The sequence below is a fragment of the Balaenoptera acutorostrata genome, chromosome 1, assembly GCF_949987535.1.
Source record: "Balaenoptera acutorostrata chromosome 1, mBalAcu1.1, whole genome shotgun sequence".
NCBI lineage: Eukaryota > Metazoa > Chordata > Mammalia > Artiodactyla > Balaenopteridae > Balaenoptera > Balaenoptera acutorostrata.
This window is the reverse complement of record NC_080064.1, coordinates 156,185,514-156,205,083: the sequence shown is the minus strand read 5'-3', so window position 1 is coordinate 156,205,083 and position 19,570 is coordinate 156,185,514. Positions and strand designations below refer to the sequence as shown.

The window sequence follows — 19,570 nt, the reverse complement described above, 5'->3', positions numbered from 1 at the left end:
TCTCTACCGAGGCCAGTGTCCAGACGATCAGGAGCTTCCGCATACGAGCAAAGGGTTGCCTCCCCTCTCTAGGCATGAGAGAATAAAAGACAGAAAGCACAACAATAAATACTGCAGCTTCCTGAACCTATGCTCTTCAAGTATTGCTTGCTGTAAACAGTGTTTGATTTTTGTTTTCATTTTAATTGCAAGAAACCACTGGCGGATTGGAGCAGAATCCAAAGCCAAACACCCATATCCCCAGGTCAGCTCCCAAATGCAATCTCCTGGAGGCCTGGCCCACGCGCCTCCAAGGCCTTTCGCCAGGGTGCCTGGTTTATGACAGTGACAGATGTAAGGCAGAGCTGCCCAGCACCCTCAGGGAGGCCAGGCCTCTGGTCTGGGAGAGGCCCACCTCTCCCCCACTTCTGGTAGTCACTTTAGGGAAACCCAAAGGAAAAGTACCAAAGTCAGCTCCTCATCTGTGGAGGTTTGGGATTAAATAAAACAAAACAACCAAACAGTAGCAAAAAGCATTGGTACTCTACAGACACATATGTCCGCTGGAGATGAGAATACACAGGTGTGCGTATGTAAAGCTGTTTCCAGTCAGCCAGGTGGAGCCGCTCCATGGCCATGCCATTTGTGCAAAGGCTAGTCCTTCCCCACCTCTCACGGCTGCCGGGATAATTTCAGGTTTCACTGGCCTCTCTTTTTGCGAAGTGTTTGGTGCCAACTTGTGCTCATTCTTCTCCTCCTCACTTTTTAAAAAAAAACATTTCCAAAGGCAAGGAAACAATCATTTTTCCCTCTGCTTTCTCTCGGCATCTCTCTGTAGGCTTTTTCCGGCATTGGGAACCAGGAGTTATATGAGGAAGGAGGGACAGGGGTAAAAGAAGGAAGGGGGACAGAAATCAGAATTAAACGAAAGTTGGACGGGATGAACAGGGAAGCTTTTTGTTTTGTTTTATTTCTGGTTTTCCTTTTTCTTAAAAAAAATTAAATAAAGTTCTCATTATTTCCCCAATATACATTGAATGAGTTTTCATGCAAAGCAGCAGTCACAGAGGCAGAACCGCGCCCAGTCGTGCCTCTCAGCTTGAAGAGCCACCTTCTCCGGGTCCTGGCGTCCCTCTCGTCCTCGCCGCGGGGGGATGGGGTGGATGACACCCCCGGTCTCTCCCTGCAGGAACAGGCTGTGACGATACTTGGCTGGCGTGGGGAGAGGGGTCCTCCCCTCTCCCCGGGAGGGGGTCTCAGGGGACAGCAAGCGCTGGGGCCTGATCCCCTTCACTTGTCCTTCCTTCTGAGATGCCCAGTGTGACAGCTTTCACGGGTCCCGCTTCCCAGGAACAGGAGGCTCCACCTCTCAGCTCTCAATGGACATGGCGTTTATGAGCTGTTCCACCTTGTATGCCAGCCGCTGTCGCCGGGCCTGCTCGTCCTGCTCGAGGGCCCCAATGAGCTGAGGAACAAAAGCAAAGGGGGGGCAGACTCAGCACTCAGCATGGAAGAGGCCATTTTCCAGAATCCTATATCCTTCTATCTGCCTTTCCATTCTGCCCTAATGAATATTACCTTAAATAATGTAAATGATTAATTGAATATATGTATGACATACATATGTGTGTGTGTATGTATGTGTGTGTATGTACATATCTAAAGTATTTAAAACAACATTTAGCATATAGCAAGTGCTATGTGTTAGCTATTATTATTACTATGATTACATTCAGGTACAATGCTAATGCATGACTTGTGAATTCTCTGGAGCTGCCCTCTTCAGAATCTAGTTGTGCCCACCTGTCTGTCTGAAATGTAACTGACAGCATCTGCCCAACTGCAAAGAATAGTCTGATTCATTGTTTAAGAATGGATGAAATTAATCGTACACTTTGAACTGAAAAACAATTACATTATTAAATAAAAGTGTTATGTATTGCATGAACAATGAAGGCAAGACAATGGAAGGTGTAAGAAAGCACCGAATGAATCAGAAGAGGATAGGCTGCCTTCTAAAAGCATGGTGATGACTTTTTGACTCCGTGAATGTGTTTTCTGAATTACCCTCCGTTGCTGTTATTTAAGGATGGAGCCCTGCTTTTTGTTTAACCTGCTTTGCCCCCTGAGTGCGTCCTTCCTGGGGCCCTGACTCACCTCTTCGCTGTACTTGCTGACGTAGGAGTAGATCTCATTGAGGGCACTCAGCATGTTGAACTCCACGGCGTGCAGGCGGGATTGCTCGGCGAGGTAGGCGTTCATGTCCTGGTCGCTGATGGCGGGGAGCTTGGCGATGTCTGCGTAGTATCTGCCAGAGAGAGGACAGGCTCCTTGGTGGGGACTCAGCAAATACTGCCTATACCTACCCTGGTCCCAGAACCCTTGAGAGCACAGTTGTCCCCATAGTTGCTCCTGCTTCCCTATTTCTCTTCTCACGAAGCTTCCTCTGACCTCTTCCCTCTAGCTGAGGTTGGGGCCTGGAGGATGGTTTTCCCTAAGGTTGGGACCTGGAGACTGGTTTTCCCTAACTACTAACTTTCCAGGGTAGTTAAAAGCCCAGACTCTGACCAGACTCCTTGTATTCAAATTCCAGCTCTGCTACCTGCTAGCTGTGTGACCTTGGGTAAGTTACTTTGCCTCTCTGTGCTTCAGTTTCCTCATCAGTAAAATGGGGATGATAATAATACCTACTTTACAACTCTGCTGGATATTTTAGTGAGGTGATATATACAACATCTTTATCACAGTGCTGGGTGCTTAGCATGTGCTCAATAAATGGTAATTAGAATGCTAATGATCTGACTTGAAGGGTACAAAGCTTCCCTTTCTTCCCCCAGCAGGAACTTTGGACAAGAGAGAAAAAGGTGAGCACGAGGTCCCGAAGGCACCACAAACATGGTTTTGAGTCCTTGGTCAGTGAAGCCCAGAGGAGGGAACGCAGCAGGCATTCAGGGCCATGGGCATGTCCTGAGGGTGCTACTGACCTTTCCACCCAGCTCTTGTAGCTGGGGATGTCCTTGGCATAGAGCAGCTTGTTGGAAGGGGAGTCCTTGCCCAGCCGGTGCTCTGATGTTGAGCAAGAGTCCATGAAGGTCTGGGCCACCACAGAGAGGCAGGCGTCCGTGATGCTGCCCTTGTGGATGTCAAATACAAACTGGGGGTTCTTGATCACGTTCACCCAGAAGCGCAGGGGGAGGCTGTAGGAAATAGCAGAGCAGAGTCTGAGGGCTGCACCTTGGCCGTGCCCCATGCTGTTCACTAACATTCCTCCCTCCCCCACAAATGCCAAATTCTCTCTTGAAGGGCAAGAGAATGAAGTCACAGAAAACTGGTCCAGCCAGGGCTGCCAATTTAGGCTAAGCTGTTACTGATGCTGGGAGAAAAGGAGAGGCACTATTGTGCCCTAATGGGGTGCTGACCCTGTTCTCTAACAACTGAGAGGTGGGCGTGGGTGGCTTCATTCCCTCCTGGAGGTCTTTTCCAAAGGCCTCTGTGTCCCCAGGGAAGCCCAAGTAACAGAGGGCTGCACAGTTTTCTCAGAGCTTCAAACAAAGCCCCCAGGCTCCCAGAGTCCCTTCTCAATGCCTGTGGCCATTGTCCAGAAGGATGCAGTGGCAGCCCCAGCACGGGCTCCGAGTGGGCACAAAGGGCGTCACCTGTGCTCCCCGCCCAGCCAGGCTGCCCAGCCACTTCCCAGGGCTGGCCCGGCCTGGCTGGGCTGAGGAATGGGCTCCCCTGGGGGCAGCTCTTTCACAACTCTCCCTGGGGCTTTCTCGGATCTGGTCAGGGGCAGAGGAAGAACAGGAGACCATGTTGGCACGCTGGGAATGACTCACTAGGACTCCGACTTTTTCCCACCCCAAGAGGAACTGATCAGTCGTTCGGAGAGTTCTTTCTGCAACTTGGGAATTTATAATCGGAGGAGAATGCTTTTTCTCTGCTCCTTAGGCCGTAAGGAAGATAAGCCCATTTACTCCCCTTCAAAACCAGAACAGCTGCTGTTTCTGCCGCCTTTTCCAACTTGGCCCTCTCCTCCAGCTGCCTGCGGGCCCTTAACTCTTTTGGCTCCTCTGTGGAATGAGCCCTGTCCCCGGCTTGTCCTTCGGGCCTGAGATGTTTCAGCCACCCAACCTACCTCCCCTCTCTCCTTCATTTTCTCTTGATTCTCCTGGACCCCAAGCTTTCCCAAATGTCTCAGTTCATGCCAAGTCTTGGGAAAGATCACCTGTGCCCACTCCAAGTCCTTCCATTATGATTTCTGCTTATCTTTCCAAATGCAACGGGATCACTCACTTTCCTTAACCTGGAGGGAGTGGCCTGGGCTGAGAGGTGACTCCTCTCTTCTACCTACCCTTCCCCCGGCAGCTTTGGAAGCTTCTAATAGTCTTTCCTTGGACATTAGGGACCTGCGGTCTGGCTAAGGGGACTCTCCCCACCACAACTCCAGGGCAGAGCATTTTTATGACTTGGGCCTGGCCAGAAACAGAAGGCACAGAGATGGGGATAATCCAGAACTTTCTCTTGATTTCCTTGCAATTGCCACTCCCAGCGCTGGACTGAGGATCTGCCAAAGCAAAGGGAACAGCCCCGGCCCCGGCCCTGGGAATGCAGGTGGAAGGCCTGTCCCAGTGACGTGCACTGGAGGCTCCTCACCCCACAACCACCAGAGCCTCTTTATTTCACCCCACTGTGATCAAAGCTGCAGACTTTGGAGGGCTTGGCAACCACAACACCCCGGAAAGGAAGGAATACATGGGGTTTGGGGTTGGCTTTTTCCAAAGTGTTTTGCTGGTTGCTAGGACTTTTGATTCCCAAATAACAGCCGGGGCCCATCTGTGCCGGCTCTGTTTTCTGAGGAGATGACTGACTCCAGACAGCTGTGTGGGCTGCCTGCCCAACCCAGATGCCTGGACCTCCCCTCTCCCCTCTCTGTGCTCTTTCCTGAAGGAAGGTTTTTACTCCAGCTCTTGGCCAGGCCCTTTGTGACCTGAAAGTCAGTCTTCAGTGTGGTCTGTGGTCCAGGTTCAAAACCCAGGAGAGAAAAGTCTTGCGCGAAGAGCCTGCAGGAACTGTTTCTCCCACTGCTGGGTTTGGCTGCAGAGGTTACCTTAGGGGAGACAGTCACGCCTGCAGGACGTCCTGCCTGCTGCTTCCTGAAAGCCATGGCGCCGGGGTAATCGCTTGGCCTTAAGGGATCACGTTTGCAATGACAACCTCGTAGTTGGTGGGCTCAAGTCTACAGCAGGTGCAAGCTCTCTCCCAGCACTGGCCAACTTCCCCAGGATCTAAGTTTAATTCAGGGCTTCCCCATTTCAGGAAGTGCCTTAGATTCTGCAGTGCTCAGAATGCCCCACAACGCCTGTCTGTGAAGCTCTGCTGCTAGGTCTCAGACGTGGCTCTTTTTGTAGGTTCCTCCAGCTCCCTTTCCTAAGAACCAGGAGTTAGGGAGGAGGAGGCATGTCCTGGAGAAGGGTCTCAGCCTGAAGGGGCAGAGCTCAAGGGTGCATCTGTCCTGGTGCCAGGCTCTATGCCCGGCAGGGCCCACTTGGCGCCTGGGGACGTCTGCTCTGCGGAGCATGTGTTTGTCCCAGGAGCCTTGGATTACTCAGCCACAGCAGAGAACAGGCTCCGCCCATCTCCCTGGTCCTCACCCCCCGCAGCTTGCAGCCTCACTAGGCTGCAGCTCTCCCTGGGCTCCCCAGGGGGTTACCAGTTGCTCTTCCAGGTGTGCCGCACATCTGTGTCGTGGATGCTGTGTCTGTCGGCCTGCTCATCCAGGAAATCAAACATGTACTTGATGGCCAGGGGGAGAGCACTGCCCCGGTGCACGGTGCTGAACAAGGTCTCAAATAAGTCGTCCACGAACTTCTGCAGGGTGCCCTGGCGGAGGGGTGGTGGGAAAGTATGAGGTGGGGGAGGGGGACGGGCAGCAGGCGGGCAGACCAGATGGTGCCTTGGACCGATCCTGCCTTGGAAATTTGTCTGCAATGCCAGGCTGTGCAGAGAGTGCGGTGGGAGTGGGGGTTGGGGGGGGGATGTTGGGAGGTGGGAAGGACTGAATGGGCTGCAGATTCCTGGCAAGAACCCCCTCCAACCTGCGGCCACATGCCACATTTCTGCTTGTGTCCATGGCAGGCGGGTGTGGGCGTGCGGAGTCTGACTGAAGACAGCAAGTGCTCTGAGCCCAAGCTTCCCACGGGGAATGAAGGGCACAGGCTGGTACGAGAGGGTGTCTAAAGAACAAGACGGAGGGCCGGACCTTTACAGCGGGAGCAGGGCAGGACTGCAAAGGGTCTCACGGGAAGGTGTGAAGGGCTCACCATGTTAGTGGCTGGGGATAAGTGGTGTCTGGAGTGGGGACTGGGTGAAGGGTCCAGATCCAAGAACACTGAGACACAGCCCTGATCACAGGGCCTTGGAGGGTACCTGGGGCAGGGACAAGGCTGGGCCTGGGGCCCACAGTTTGCACATTCAAAAAACACCTCTGAAGGTCAGGAAAATGTCCAACCTTTTGGTGTCTCTTTGTTGGTCTCTTATTAGCATATTAGGCAAAGCAAAATTTGAGACGCGTGGTCTGATGGTGTACTTCTGAGGCACGTCAGGGAGCAAGTCTGAGATGCCACTGTATTAGAATTTCAGCCGCATTTTTGTGGGGTCAGTGGGGGACAGTCCTGGCAAATACGGGCTGTATGATTGCTATGCATATAGGCAAACATTTCTCTGCTAGGGAGGCTAGAAGACAGCTTTAGATCACAGCTTCCAGCACTTCCGCTGCCTCGCTTCCATCAGCATTTGGGGGTAGATGAGATGGGACGGAGAAGGGGAAGCCTTCTCTTGGATACCAGAAGGACCAGGCCTTCACGCTTTTCCTCCCACTGTGGCCAGAAACTGGGTAGAAAAGGCACTGATGGAGGAAGCTGGCATATCTGTCCATCTAATACCAATAAAAAACCCCAATGATTTCCTAAGGGGTGTAGGGGCCGGAGTGAGAGTGTCGATCCTCTGAGGAGTAATGGCGGTCCTACAGAGTGAGCTAGGAGGAAAGATGTCATTGTGATTTTTGCCAAAGGGTAGAGAGTAGCAGTGGCCTGATCTCCTGGGAAGCCTGCCCCAGACCTGGACCTGCTTGTCCAAATGCGTTTCCTTGAAGGACGGGCTCCATGATGTCCTTCCGATGTTGTGGGCTGGGCGGGGGGTAGGACACACCTCTGTGAGGAGCCTTCCCTGGGCTGGGCAGGGCAGGGCAGGAATTACCTTGGTGGCCAATAGCCGGGTCAGGTAGATCTCGGACACCATTTTGCTGCCCCGGTCACCTTCCTTCTGGTCCCCATGGTCGTGGTTCTTCACCAGATGCCACACCTTGACCCCACTCTCCAGGTCTGGGGTGATCATGGGGGCCCGAGACCGCAGGCTGTCGGGACTGCCTGTGTACCTGAAGGAGGAGTCTGAGGAGAAGGGGGCAGTGGAGGCCTGTGAGCAACTAATTGCATCATCCTGGCTTGAAGAATCCTTCTAGAATCCCTGCCCACCTGCTGCACTCACTCAGAATAAACCAGTTTCAATTGGAAGGGGACCCTTGGGGTTTCATATTTGGTGGGTTATTTTATCGATCCTTGGTTGGCACAAGAACAGCCTGAAATCTTTTTGTAAAAAGAGGACCTAGAAATTCTGTGAGCTGGAGTGGCCCTTGGGAATTTGGGAGTCCCTCATTCCCTGATGCTTCCAGCAAAGAACAATCAATAGGTAAAATGTCAACCAGATATTCTCAGAGGGGCTTTAATAAAAGTCTGGATACGAAGGGCTGTGAGTGGAAATGCTCCCTCTTGGGAGTTGATGGGTTCCTTCTTACTTGGGGCCCAGAATATAGAATTGCCTGAGCCCCTTTTGGAGCTGCCGGCTTCAGTCCTGAGGTGTCCTTTAGCTGGACAGCCCAAAGCCTAGTGCTATACAGAACCAGAGGAAACACAGTCAGAGAGAGTGAAATACCACAACCTCATTGCCCATAGGGCACTGGGGGCCCTAGCTCTCCTCAGGGGTGGAAGGGCTAGGATGGACAATTGATTGCCCAAATTGGGACATGACTGAGAGCTAAAGGGGGCACTGTTAATAATTCAGTCGGGACAATAAGCATAAACTGGGACTGGGTTATGTGAACCTCCCATCCAAGAGCCTCCTTGGGTCTGGGCCCTTCAAACTCCTTCATCAGACCTGGGCTATCAAAGGAAAGGTGCCAGATACCACCTGCTGCCACAGCTCTGAGGAGACAGGCTGCTCCGAGGATGACTGGTCCAGGGAGAAAGGGAAGCCTTTGATTGCAGGCTGGCAGCAGCACGGAGCTCCTGCTGTCAGAAGGGACGGTGAGTGGCCCCCGGGGGTCACAGAAGACTCCATTGGCTGCCCAGGCTACCTTTCTGGTCCTCACCGTATCTGCTGATGGACGTCCGGGAGATGCTGGCAGAGGCAGGGATGTTGTAGGAGGAGGTCTGTTTGGGGACCAGAGCCACCACCGATCTGTCTGATACCTGAGAAGGGTATGAGAGATAGAGTTCAGGTGAATGTTGGTATCTTGGGGAATAAAATTGTCAAGTACTTCTAGAGAGTTACAGAATAGGTTTACGTAGAGCGTAAGGAGATCACGAATGCTAGATATAACAATTCCTGCTTTTCAATATGGTAGCTAGTTGCCACCTGTGGCTATTGGGCTCTTGCAATCCAATCAGTCCAAAGGGAGATGCCCTGTAAGTGTCTGAGCTCAGGTACGCTATAAATGTACAATACACACTGGATTTCAATGACTTAGGATGAATAAAAGTATACAAACTGTCTCATTAATAATGTTTATATTGATTACATATTTAAATGACAATTATTTTAGATCAGTTGTGTTAAATAAAACATTAACATGACATTTATCTGCTTATTTTTACTTTTTAAATGTGACTAGTAAAAAATGTAAAGTTATACGTGTGGCTTGCATTGTATTTCTATTAGAGGGAGCGTAGCCCAGCCTGCCTTGAGCTTTGTGAGTTACATACAACTATCCCCACTTTAGAGATGAGGAACTGAAGCATTGAGAAGCTAAACAACACCTTCAAGTTCGCACACCTAACACATGATAGAGCCAAAATTTGTCGCCCGGATTGTCAGGCTCCAGAGCACATGCTCTCCTCATTGCATCCTAATTTGGGATTTTATTTCAAGACACACTGGTCTGAAGCCCATTTTCCCTTTTGGTTCTGATTTCTTTCTGGCCTGGGTCCTATAATGGCCCAGTCACCTTGAGAGGCTTCACCAGAAGGCAGCTGCTCTTGGGGAGTCAGCGAGAAAGAAGGTGTCTTGCCTGTCCTCTGTGAGGGTGCCCAGGCTCAGCACCCAGACTGCAGGGAAAGGGCTGACAAACGAGGAGCCATATTGAGGACATTTGGGGGCATTTTGATTTAAGGTTACCCTCCATCCAATAAAAACGGAGAATCCCCAGAATTGTGGCGATCCAATTAAACCCCTAACGCAGAGGGAATAAAACAGCTATAATAATGTTATGGGCCATAAAACATTCCTATTAAACCATTTTTTACTTTAACAATTTTTATGAACTTTATAAGTTTGATTTATGGCTGCACCAGTCATAAAACCATCTTTCTGGGTCTTAAATTGTCAGTCCCTCTCTCCCACCAAAAAAAAAATTAAATGTTGGGAAGTCAAACTATAAGTGAACATTAGTGCTAACGAGATTCCCTGATAGCCAGTTTTAGTAGTGGTGTTTAATTTCACCCTCCCTATAAATCTGCGGGAACCCAGGAAGTTTTTAAAAATCTCTTTGTTAATTAAGATTATGCACATTTTTCTCCTGTTGGGGCTCCAAGGACCTTTGACTCCTGGGAGGGTAACAAGAGGTCGATGCTTTGACTTGATGGCATAAAGCTGCAGGGTCCAGGACTCTTCACAGTTGTCTGGAAGATGCCAATGCGTAGTTACTTCCCAGCTGGGGCAGCTCCCCAGACTGCAGGCATCTTGCACCATCAGCACTAGGTCTGAAAAGGAGGGGGAACTCTCCACCTAGGACTCTCAGGAACTCTCTTTGCAATTGAAATGATACACGAAAGCCTGGCAGGAGCAAGGGTTTATTCTCCCAGGGAGAACAGATTATGTTATCATTTATGGCTTGCTGTCACCTAAAGGGAGATTCACAAGGTGACTGGAATGACCACAGTTCAACTGAATTCCAGGTCTCATCACTAAATCTCCCTTGTCCTTAGTCTCCAGTCTTTCTTTTGACCAACAGGTGATGCAAACCCGTGGTCAAGATGCCTGGCTGGGTCTGACCTTGCCTCTGCACTTACTAGCTACGTGATTTCGGGAAAGTCACTTAGCCTCTCTGTGCCTCAGTTGTCTCATTTGTCAAAGGGGATAACAATCGTGTCTAGGTTTGTTGCGAGGATTAAAGGCATTAGGACACGTGGAGGCTGGGAGCAGTGCCTGGTGCCCAGTGACACTCAGTAAATGCTGGTATTACTGTTGCTATTATGGACATCATCATCATCATCATCATTGTCTCCCAAAGGGAAGAATAATCCCTCTTGTCCCCTGTCACTCAGGGCTAGCGTGTGGGAAGAGCCTTGCACAAAGTAAAGCTCGGTAAATATTTGAGGAATGAATGAATACATGAATGATAAATGACATCGGGGAATTCAAAGTGCTTTGTAAGATGAGCACTGTAAGAACAGAATATTCCATTCTCCTGATTGGGAGTCATAGGACAGACGGCCCAGTAACAAGCATTAGGGCACCAAAGACAGAGAAGAGCGGCCCCATTCCTGCCCTGGAGAAACTTACAATTTGGGGGCATAATGCTCATTTCTTTTGCACTTTCTTCTTCGGTTCCAACTGGTTCATTAAAACTGTTCTACGAAGCCCAGTGTGAAGTGGGGTTGGGGGCTGGGGTGGAATCAACAGAGTGATTATAGCTACTATGGAGGGGTATATACATCCTGGTATACCTCACCTGTGGTTTCTAATACTTCCAACCACCTTCACAATTTGGGGTCATAGCTCCATTTACTGATGAGGAGCCCAGGGTTTAGGGAGATTAAAGTCACATCACCAGTGAGTGGGGAAGCAGGGGTTTAAATAGAGCTCACAAATCCTTTTCTCTTCCCACTACACCACACTTACTCCATTTAGGGAGGGGGTCCAGGCAGAGTGTCAGCATGGGAAATGCAGGCCAGTAAGGGGGATGGAGCCTGGAAGGGAGCATTTTGGGGTTTCCCCAGTGCCCCTCTCTTTCGTCTGTGCCCCAAGAGGCTCCCAGGCAGGTCCTGCTGGCTGTTAGGACCCCCAGCCTCCTGGTCGTTGGTAACTCAGTGCTTAAGAACCCAGCCTGGGCTTCCCTGGTGGCGCAGTGGTTAAGAATCAGCCTGCCAATGCAGGGGACACGGGTTCAAGCCCTGGTCCGGGAAGATCCCACATGCCGCAGAGCAACTAAGCCCGTGTGCCACAACTACTTAGCCTGCGCTCTAGAGCCCGCGAGCCACAACTACTGAGCCCACGTGCCACAGCTATTGAAGCCCACGCACCTAGAGCCCGTACTCCACAACAAGAGAGGCCACCGCAATGAGAAGCCCGTGCACCGCAATGGAGAGTAGCCCCCGCTCCCCGCAACTAGAGAAAGCCTGCGCGCAGCAACGAAGACCCAACACAGCCATAAATCAATCAATCAATCTATCTATTTAAAAAAAAAAAAAAAAGAATCCAGCCTGCCAGCCCCTCTGCACCCTCCCCGTGTGAGGCAGGGACAGAGGATGATGTTATTAATCAGGCAATCCCACAGGGTCCTGCTGCCCAAGGCACTTCCTCTGGTTGGTTTAATTTCCCTCACTGTCTCTCATCTCCAGCTTCTATTTTAGTATGTTTTTCGAATCCCAACCAGCCTACCTGTGCTTAATCTTACAGAGACCCCCAGCTGTGGGTGGTTACCATGAGAAGCAAGGGGGGTGAGAGTAGATACCTCTCGGGATCTTTTGTTCTTTTGCTGAGATTTTTTTTTTTTTTTTGACTGTTCCATTCAATGTGTCTGCCGATGTGCTAAACACTCTACCTACTATACTCAATCTATTCCTCACAACTTTATGGGGCAGGGATCACCATTAACTCCATTTTACAGATGAGAATGAGAGCTTAAGCAACTTCCCCAGGGACACCAGCTAGTAAGCGGCAGAATATAAGACCCAAGTCCCTGCTTCATTGCAGGTGAGACGTGTTAAGCCTCATTAGTAAGAAAGCAAAGAGAAAGCAGCAGAAGACTATGCAGCTGTCTGTGAGAGATGCCATTTTTCTGCAGGCAAAGAGCTACACTCTGTACAGGTTAGGAATGTCCAGCCCAACCCCACACCAGTTCAGTCAGTTTCTCAGGGTGAGTCTGGACACTCATGTTTTCGACAGCTTCCCCCAGTAATTCTAATCGGCAGCTGTGGCTGAGAATCATTGCTCTAGACTCAGGGAGGAGGTGGAGAGGGGAGATAAGAAAACCCTTTTAGGCCTTTGAGGGCCTTAGAGCAAACCTTAGAAGGAGGGGGCATTCTGGGAGGGCAGGGGTCCCTGACTCAAAGCCCTGCCCTCACCTGATAGTGCATCAGCGTGTTGAGCCGCTTCCAGTCACCCTCGATCTTGGTGGTGATGTCCTCGTCCTGCAGCACGACCCGGGCAATCCGGCCCTGACGCCACTCTAGGTGGAGGGGTGGTGCAGGAGCAGTGTGAGGGGCGGGGGCCGGGACTGCCCAGTCGTGCCGTCCTCTAGGGGCCTGGCAACCCCGGCCCCCTCAAGCTGGTGCAATGACAGTGTTTCAGGTGTCTGAGGCTCCGGGGGGGCCAACATTGGCAAAAGCATGGGCCTCCCCAGAGATGGCCACATCTGAGTGGGCAGTGTTTCAGGCAAACATTTCACCTGGCCCCTCACCTGGACGGCACCCAGGCCCCGACGAGGGGCTGTCTGCGGGGCAGGGTTTCCCACCCCACTCCCCATAGCCCAAATGCCCTCCTGGAAGTTGCCCTCACACTCCAAGGCCAGGTTTCCTACCCAAGTCCATGTCAACAGCCCTCGGCCGCTGGGAGTAGGGCACATTCTTGTAGACAGCATCGAGAATCTTCTCTTTGACCTGTGTGATGGTGTCACAGTTTAACACCTTCACTGGGATCTCCGGACTGTTCTCGTTGTCAGGGTTGACGCAGTTCAGGATCTACAGGTGGCGACAGAAGGGGAGCAGGATGCGAGTTGAAGGAGCCATTTGGGGGAGAGGGAGTGAGGCCCTGGAGCCTTCTCTTACCCAGGCTCCCCCTCCTCACAGGAGAAACGGGTGTCCCTCTGTCTGTGTCTCAGTTTCTCTCACCTTCCAGCCATCTGCCAATGACAGCTTGAGTCCTTCTGCCCACCTCTCTTTCTCAGAGAACCAGGACTCTACTTTCTAGCCCCTGATGGCTTAGGGGAGGCTGTCATCCTGGGTGGAGACGTCCTGGGGGATTCGGGGTGGCTCCAGGTGTTTCAAGGGCTGGCCTCCCACTTCCCCAAAACCTCTATATTAGAAATCAGCAGACTTCTTCCCTGTAATGCTAATTTCCCCATAGCTAATGCTGAGTGATCCAGGGTAAATGCAGGCAATGCAAGCTCTTTAGGCCCACCCAATGAGATAGGGGAGGAGGGGTCCAGGCCTGTGTGTCCGCCCTTGGGACACTTGGCATGCCCCCTGTACTGGCCCCCAGGCCGGCCTCCCAGCCTCTTTATTGACCCCTCAAACTGGCTTTGTGGTGAGAAGGCAGAGCACGGATCAGAGGCAGGAGGTCCGTGCTGTCCCCTGGGCTTCCTGCCTCCTCACCAGGGTCTTGTACTCGATCTGCTGCCGGATGAGCTTGTCCTCGCTCAGGGAGTAGCGGGCCTCGCCCGTGATGGCATCGATGGGGCCCTTCTCCATCTGCTGCTTGATGGCGCAGTACAGCATGAAGAGCGGCTCCCCCGCACACTCCTGTGGGCAGAGGCAGGGCGTGGGTGGCGGGGTACCAGCCTCCTTCCCTCCCTCTCCTGACCCTATTTCTAGGCCCGCTGGGCTTTGGGGCACCCAGCCAGGTAGGTTTCTGTTCCTAAGAGGGGTCCCCATGCAGCCCTGATGGCCAGGCTCAGAGGGGCAGCCCCCCATCTTGCTCTCAACTCCCAGTTCCTGTCTCACTCACAGTCTCACCTTCAGGAACTTGTGCAGGAGGAAGGCAAACCAATTGGTCAGCATCTTCTCAGCCACGGACTCTGTCCTGGGGAGGCAGAAGGGATGAAGGGCAGTCCTTTATGGAGGGGTCTCGGGGCGGGGGTGTGCCTAGCTTGTTGTGTGGACCAGGGTTCAAGAGAACAAGGGCATGAAAGAACACAGTGCTGGGGGCCAGGACACTGTGTTCTGTCCCAACTCTACCAGTAATGAGAAGTGAGACCTTGGGCTAGAGGCTTCTTTCTGGACCTCAATTTCCTGCAAAAATGGAGTGGTACTATGGGTCTGCAGACACAGGGACCAAGAATACCATCCTCTTACCCTCTTCCAGCCTCAGGGTGATGGAGTTTCTCTGTCCCTTTGGGATTTCCTGCATACCTGAATACTTTATTTGCATGTCCAGAAGGTCCCTGGTACCTTCCCCTCCAAACAGAGTCAGACTGCCTGGGTTCAAGTCCTGACTCTGCTGCGTACTGGCCTGTGTGATCTTGAGTAAGTCATTTCCTCTCTCTGGGTTCAGTTTCCCCATCTCTAAATGGGGATGATGATAATAATAATAATAATAACCATCATCATCATCATCATCTATCCCACAGGGCTGTTGTCAAGGTTGAATGAGTTAATATATGTAAAGTGCTAAGAATAGTGCATATACCTGCTCGCTGACATCACTGCTGTCCTGCGGGGTCGTGGATCCCAGCCCCTCAGGTAAACAGCAGTGTGTGCAAGTGTTTAGCCGACAGGGGATCTGCCTCTGTAAGCACCGCCCCTTTGTCCTGCCCCACCCCCATCATCCCAGGCTGCAGATCTGGGGACCTGCGAAGGAACGAAGCGGCTGTGACAGACCCTCAGTGATGGGGATGCCGGAGGGGTATTTTAACTCGCTGCACGGGGTGCAAATTATACCCTCTGGTTGCAGTAAATCCCAGGCATTTGCCAGGGCTGCTCAGCAATGGGGGCCTGGGAGAGAGAGACAATGGCAGAAGAAATTGTGGCTTTCTCCCTGGCCCCTCCCAGCACCTTCTCCCTGCATTGTGCCTGAGATTAGCTCTAATTTAAATACAACAGTTCTTAATGAGAGTTTCTAATGCTCAGATTGGCAGAATGGGGGCTCTGTACTCATAAAACAAAGCCATTCTTTCTCCCTCCTCACCCCACATGGGGTCTGGAAGCCTGAGACCTTGCAAGGAGAAGGCTACCAAGAAGGCAGTGAAATGGAGGTGGCACATTCCAAGCCCTGCTGCCAGCTGAGCTCCAAAGCTGTGCTGGGCTCCCCAGGGCCCCCAGAGAGGGTAGGCTTGGGGATGGATGCCAAGGTCTCTGACCCTCTTCCCTGCCAGGAAAATGGCAACCGAGGAGGGCGTGGTGGTGGATGCTGGTGATTCAGATCCAGGAAACTGGGCACTGATGGGACAGGCCACAACACATCTCCAGCCAGGTGCTGTCCAACAGAGATCCTGCTGTGATGGGAATGGCCTCTATCTGCGCTTCCAATATGGTGGCCACTGAGCACTTGGGATGCAGTTAGTGCAATGGAGGAACTGAATTTTAAATTTTCATTTTAATTAATGGTCACATGTGCTACTGTGTTGGACAGTGAAACTCAGGATGCATGGGGAGGGAGACTTCAAGACAGGTATTATTAGTGTCATTTTGTTCACGAGGAAACTAAACAGCAGAGAGGCCACATCACTGGCCCAAGATCACACGACTAGCAGGTAGCAGAGCCCGGGTTCAAGCTCAGATGCTCTGGGGCCTGTGCTCCTGCATCACGCTCAGCACCTGCAGACACGGCACAGCCACCCGGACTGAAGGAAGATGAGACTCTGCACTGGGAGCTGTGGGGACACAGGCCTTCCTGGGGAGGGGCGCCTTCTCGTGGGACCCACACTAACCAGCCTTGCCCCCCACCCCCCACCCCCCACACGACGTCCCTGTTCAGATGCCTCCCCGCCCCTGGCGCAGGTCAGACCTCCGGAGAAGCAGCTTGGGGTGGTTCTTGTTCTCCAGGTTCTTATCGATGAGGTCGGAGAGCAGCTGCTTGAGGACGTCGGTGGCGTACTCCAGGCGGCCCTGCAGCCCGGTCATGATGAGCGAGGCCACGTTGCCGCGATCCCGCATGGAGAAGCTGCGCTGCAGCTCCAGGGTGCGGATGAAGGTCAGCAGGAACACCTTGTTGTTGATGAGCTGGGCAAAGAGCTTCAGGGCCTTCTCCACGTGCTGCTGCCCGTTGCCCTGCACCTGGGATGGATGTAATGGGCGTGGCCTCAGAGGACGAGCTTCCGGCTCTCCGTGAGGGTGTTAGCTGATGACGATACCAGCTATAGGACCCTCTCCATGACGCCTGTAACCACCCCACCCTCGGTGATGTAGGAATAACTGGTCTCTGAGGTCTGCAGTCTGCTCTGACTTCCCCCTGGGTTGAGAGGGTTGGGCTCCAGGTAGAGACCTCAGAGAGGATGCTATTCATCTGATTTTCCCAAGGATGCAACACAATAGGAGATACCACAGCAGACTAGCTTGGTTTACTAGTCTCCCCTTAATCTCCTCTGCCCTGATTTATTATCTTTAGTAAAACAAACTGAGAAATGAACAAACAAACCTCGCAGAATCATAGGTCTTTCCTTAAGCCAGCTTAAATCCATTCGGAAATGAGGCAGAATCTTAGTTAATTAATTCAGTCATTAATTAAAAAATGACAAACAATCAGCCTTCCCCTGGAATCATCCCAAAGAGCCTGGGTGCCCCCCGCCCACGGCTGTGATTTTCCTGGTTGGAAATATCCCCGTTGCGGTGATGCTTCTACAAGCTATTTCTCCTCCTCACTCCTGACCTTCTTCTGAGCACTGGGCCCCATTGGCATTTCGTAGGAAACCCAGGTCCCACGTCCCTGCTGGGCAGCTGGGCGAGGGAGGCGGGTGTTACCTCCAGCTCACGCAGGACGGGATGGTCCTCAATGCCGGGGAACAGGACTCGCATAGCATAGGTCCGATAGTCCAGGTAGGGGATTCCTGAGCGGTCCAGGTCACTGGTCAGCTCGTTGATGTCTGTCTGGAGCTCGGCAAAAGCTATGAAAGTGCAGTGGAGACAGGGAAGCTCAGGAGGGGAACGCAGGCAGGGGAGGGGAAAGGCGGGAGAAGTTTGTGGAGGAGGGAAGGGCCAGATGTAGAGACAGGGAGGGTTATAGGGGTGCGTCTCCAGGGGCGGTGAGATATCTCCAGTCTGCCTTTCTTAGGTGGTGGGACTATGGGTGATTTTTATATTATTTCCTCCTCTATGCTTACCTATAATTTTGAATTTTCTTTCTATGTATTATAAGTGTAGTTAAAACAAAGGAAGCACACGACTTGGGTCATGCAGGTGATACAGGTGCTAGAAGCAGGTGAGAGACAGTGGTCGAACAGATCAAACAAAGACCAGAATAGGTAGCTTTGCTCCCCTTTTCCAAGCAAGAGAATAAACCAAGATGCAAAAACCTTGGGGGAAAATGAAAATCAAAACCACCATGAGATACCACTTCATACCCATTAAGATGGCTATTATAAAAAAAAGTGGAAAATAACATGTGTTGGCTAGGATGTGGAAAAACTGGAACCTTCATATCTTGCTGGAGGGAATGTAAATTGGTACAGCTGCTCTGGAAACCAATTTGGTGATTCCTCAAAAAATTAAACATAGAATTACCAAATGACCCAGCAATTCCTCTCCTACATATATACCCAAAAGAACTGAAAGCAGGGACTTGAACAGATACTTGTACCCTCACATTCACAGCAGCATTATTCATGATACCAAAAGGTGGAAACAACCCAAATGTCCATTGACAGATAAATTGATAAGTAAAATGTGGTTTATATACCCAATGGACTATTATTTAGCCTTAAAAAGGAATGACGTTCTCTCAAATGCTACAACATGGATGAACCTTAAAGACATGATGCTAAGTGAAATAAACAAAACACAAAGGAACAAATACTGTATGATGCCATTTATATGAGTTTCCTAGAGTAGTCAAATTCATAGAGACAGAAAGTGGACTAGTGGTTGCCTCTTGGGCCAAGGGGAGAGGAGGATGAGGGATTATTGTTTCATGAGTACAGAGTTTCAGTTGGGGAAAATGTGGAAGTTCTGGAGATGGATGGTGGTGATGGTCACACAATATTGTGAATGTACTTAATGCCTCTGAACTGGAGGAGGGGAGAGCACTAGGGCGCAGAGATAAGAAAGTTAAAATGGTAAATTTTATGTTGTATATATTTAACACTCACACACACACAAACGAAACTGAGAACACCACCAAACCCAGACTTAGGGAGCCCTGACCACCAGGCCCTTGGCCAAACAGGGGCTTCCCCTTGGTGGCAGACCTGTCTCCTGACGCCCTCCTTGCTCCTCCCCAGCCCTGGCACTGGGAGGAGCCGTGGCCCACTTTGCCCCAGCCCAGCTCTTCCCATTCATCCAGCAGAGGGCTTGTTCTGATCTTGAAGTTTGTAGCAAAAGGAGAAGTGTTTTGATTCCTAATTGAGATGTTTACCCAGAGAGTCTTCCAGGTCCTCAGCCCAAGGGGACACCAGGTAGCTGCGGTTGCTTGGGAGACAGAAGAAACACTGTCTCCACCACCACAGCCTGGGATGCCCTGCAAGTGGCCTTCAGAGGCTTAGCCTGCAGTACTGGCTGAAAACACACCCTGGGGGAGGGGAGGGGGTGGAAGGGAGGGCATGTGCTCTCGCCTTTCCTGCTGCTCCAAGGCAGCCAGGCAAAAGGAGCTGTCACTCCTACGTGGGGATCTAGAGTCTGAGGCAACAGGGCCCAGGAGGCTCTGACTGTGGGAAGACTGAGGTCCCGGGAAGGAGAGTAGGCTGGGCCAGATTGTGGGATGAGTCAGGGCACAGGGGGACAGAATAATGGGATCAGGTCTGGGGCCTTACTGTGGGCATTTTAAGGGCAAAGGAAGTTTAACAGAAAACAGAGGTCAAAGTGGAGCAGGGTGGCTTGTGGTAGAAGAGATGGGAGCAAAGATGAGAGCTGTTTTTGGGAGGGGGTGTAATAAGGCTGGTGAGGAAAGAGGGTCCCGGAAGCGAGGGAGTGCCTCCACTTACCTTCCTTACACTCCAGGGCCACACGGGACTCCAGGTTGTCCATCTGCATTTGGAGCCGCTTGAGAGTGAGGTCATTTTCTCGAGACTTGCGCTTGTAGGCGATGAGCACAATGATGACGATGATGAGCAGGAGGCTGCCGCCTGCTGCGATGCTGACGATGGCTGGCAGGGTCAGCAAGCTGTCTGAGATGACACTCACCGAGCCAGGCGAGAATACCATGCCACCCACGTGGACCTGCACATGGCACA

The 19,570-nt window shown here is 51.6% G+C and overlaps 1 protein-coding gene across 1 annotated transcript in view; it reads right to left on the bottom strand.

Annotated features, from left to right (window-relative positions):
- Nucleotides 1-929: 929 nt before the first annotated feature.
- Nucleotides 930-19,570, bottom strand: part of PLXNA2 (plexin A2) — a 214,226-nt gene continuing 195,585 nt past the window's right edge. The window contains exons 20-32 of the mRNA XM_007163953.3: nucleotides 19,322-19,556; nucleotides 17,148-17,290; nucleotides 16,195-16,463; nucleotides 14,205-14,271; nucleotides 13,845-13,991; nucleotides 13,052-13,211; nucleotides 12,597-12,700; nucleotides 8,402-8,501; nucleotides 7,234-7,424; nucleotides 5,690-5,859; nucleotides 2,964-3,176; nucleotides 2,137-2,287; nucleotides 930-1,444 (exon numbers count right to left, since the gene is read on the bottom strand). Coding sequence (XP_007164015.2) covers nucleotides 1,349-1,444; nucleotides 2,137-2,287; nucleotides 2,964-3,176; nucleotides 5,690-5,859; nucleotides 7,234-7,424; nucleotides 8,402-8,501; nucleotides 12,597-12,700; nucleotides 13,052-13,211; nucleotides 13,845-13,991; nucleotides 14,205-14,271; nucleotides 16,195-16,463; nucleotides 17,148-17,290; nucleotides 19,322-19,556 — 2,046 coding nt within the window. The 3' untranslated portion in view covers nucleotides 930-1,348. The remainder of the gene's footprint in view (nucleotides 1,445-2,136; nucleotides 2,288-2,963; nucleotides 3,177-5,689; nucleotides 5,860-7,233; nucleotides 7,425-8,401; nucleotides 8,502-12,596; nucleotides 12,701-13,051; nucleotides 13,212-13,844; nucleotides 13,992-14,204; nucleotides 14,272-16,194; nucleotides 16,464-17,147; nucleotides 17,291-19,321; nucleotides 19,557-19,570) is intronic.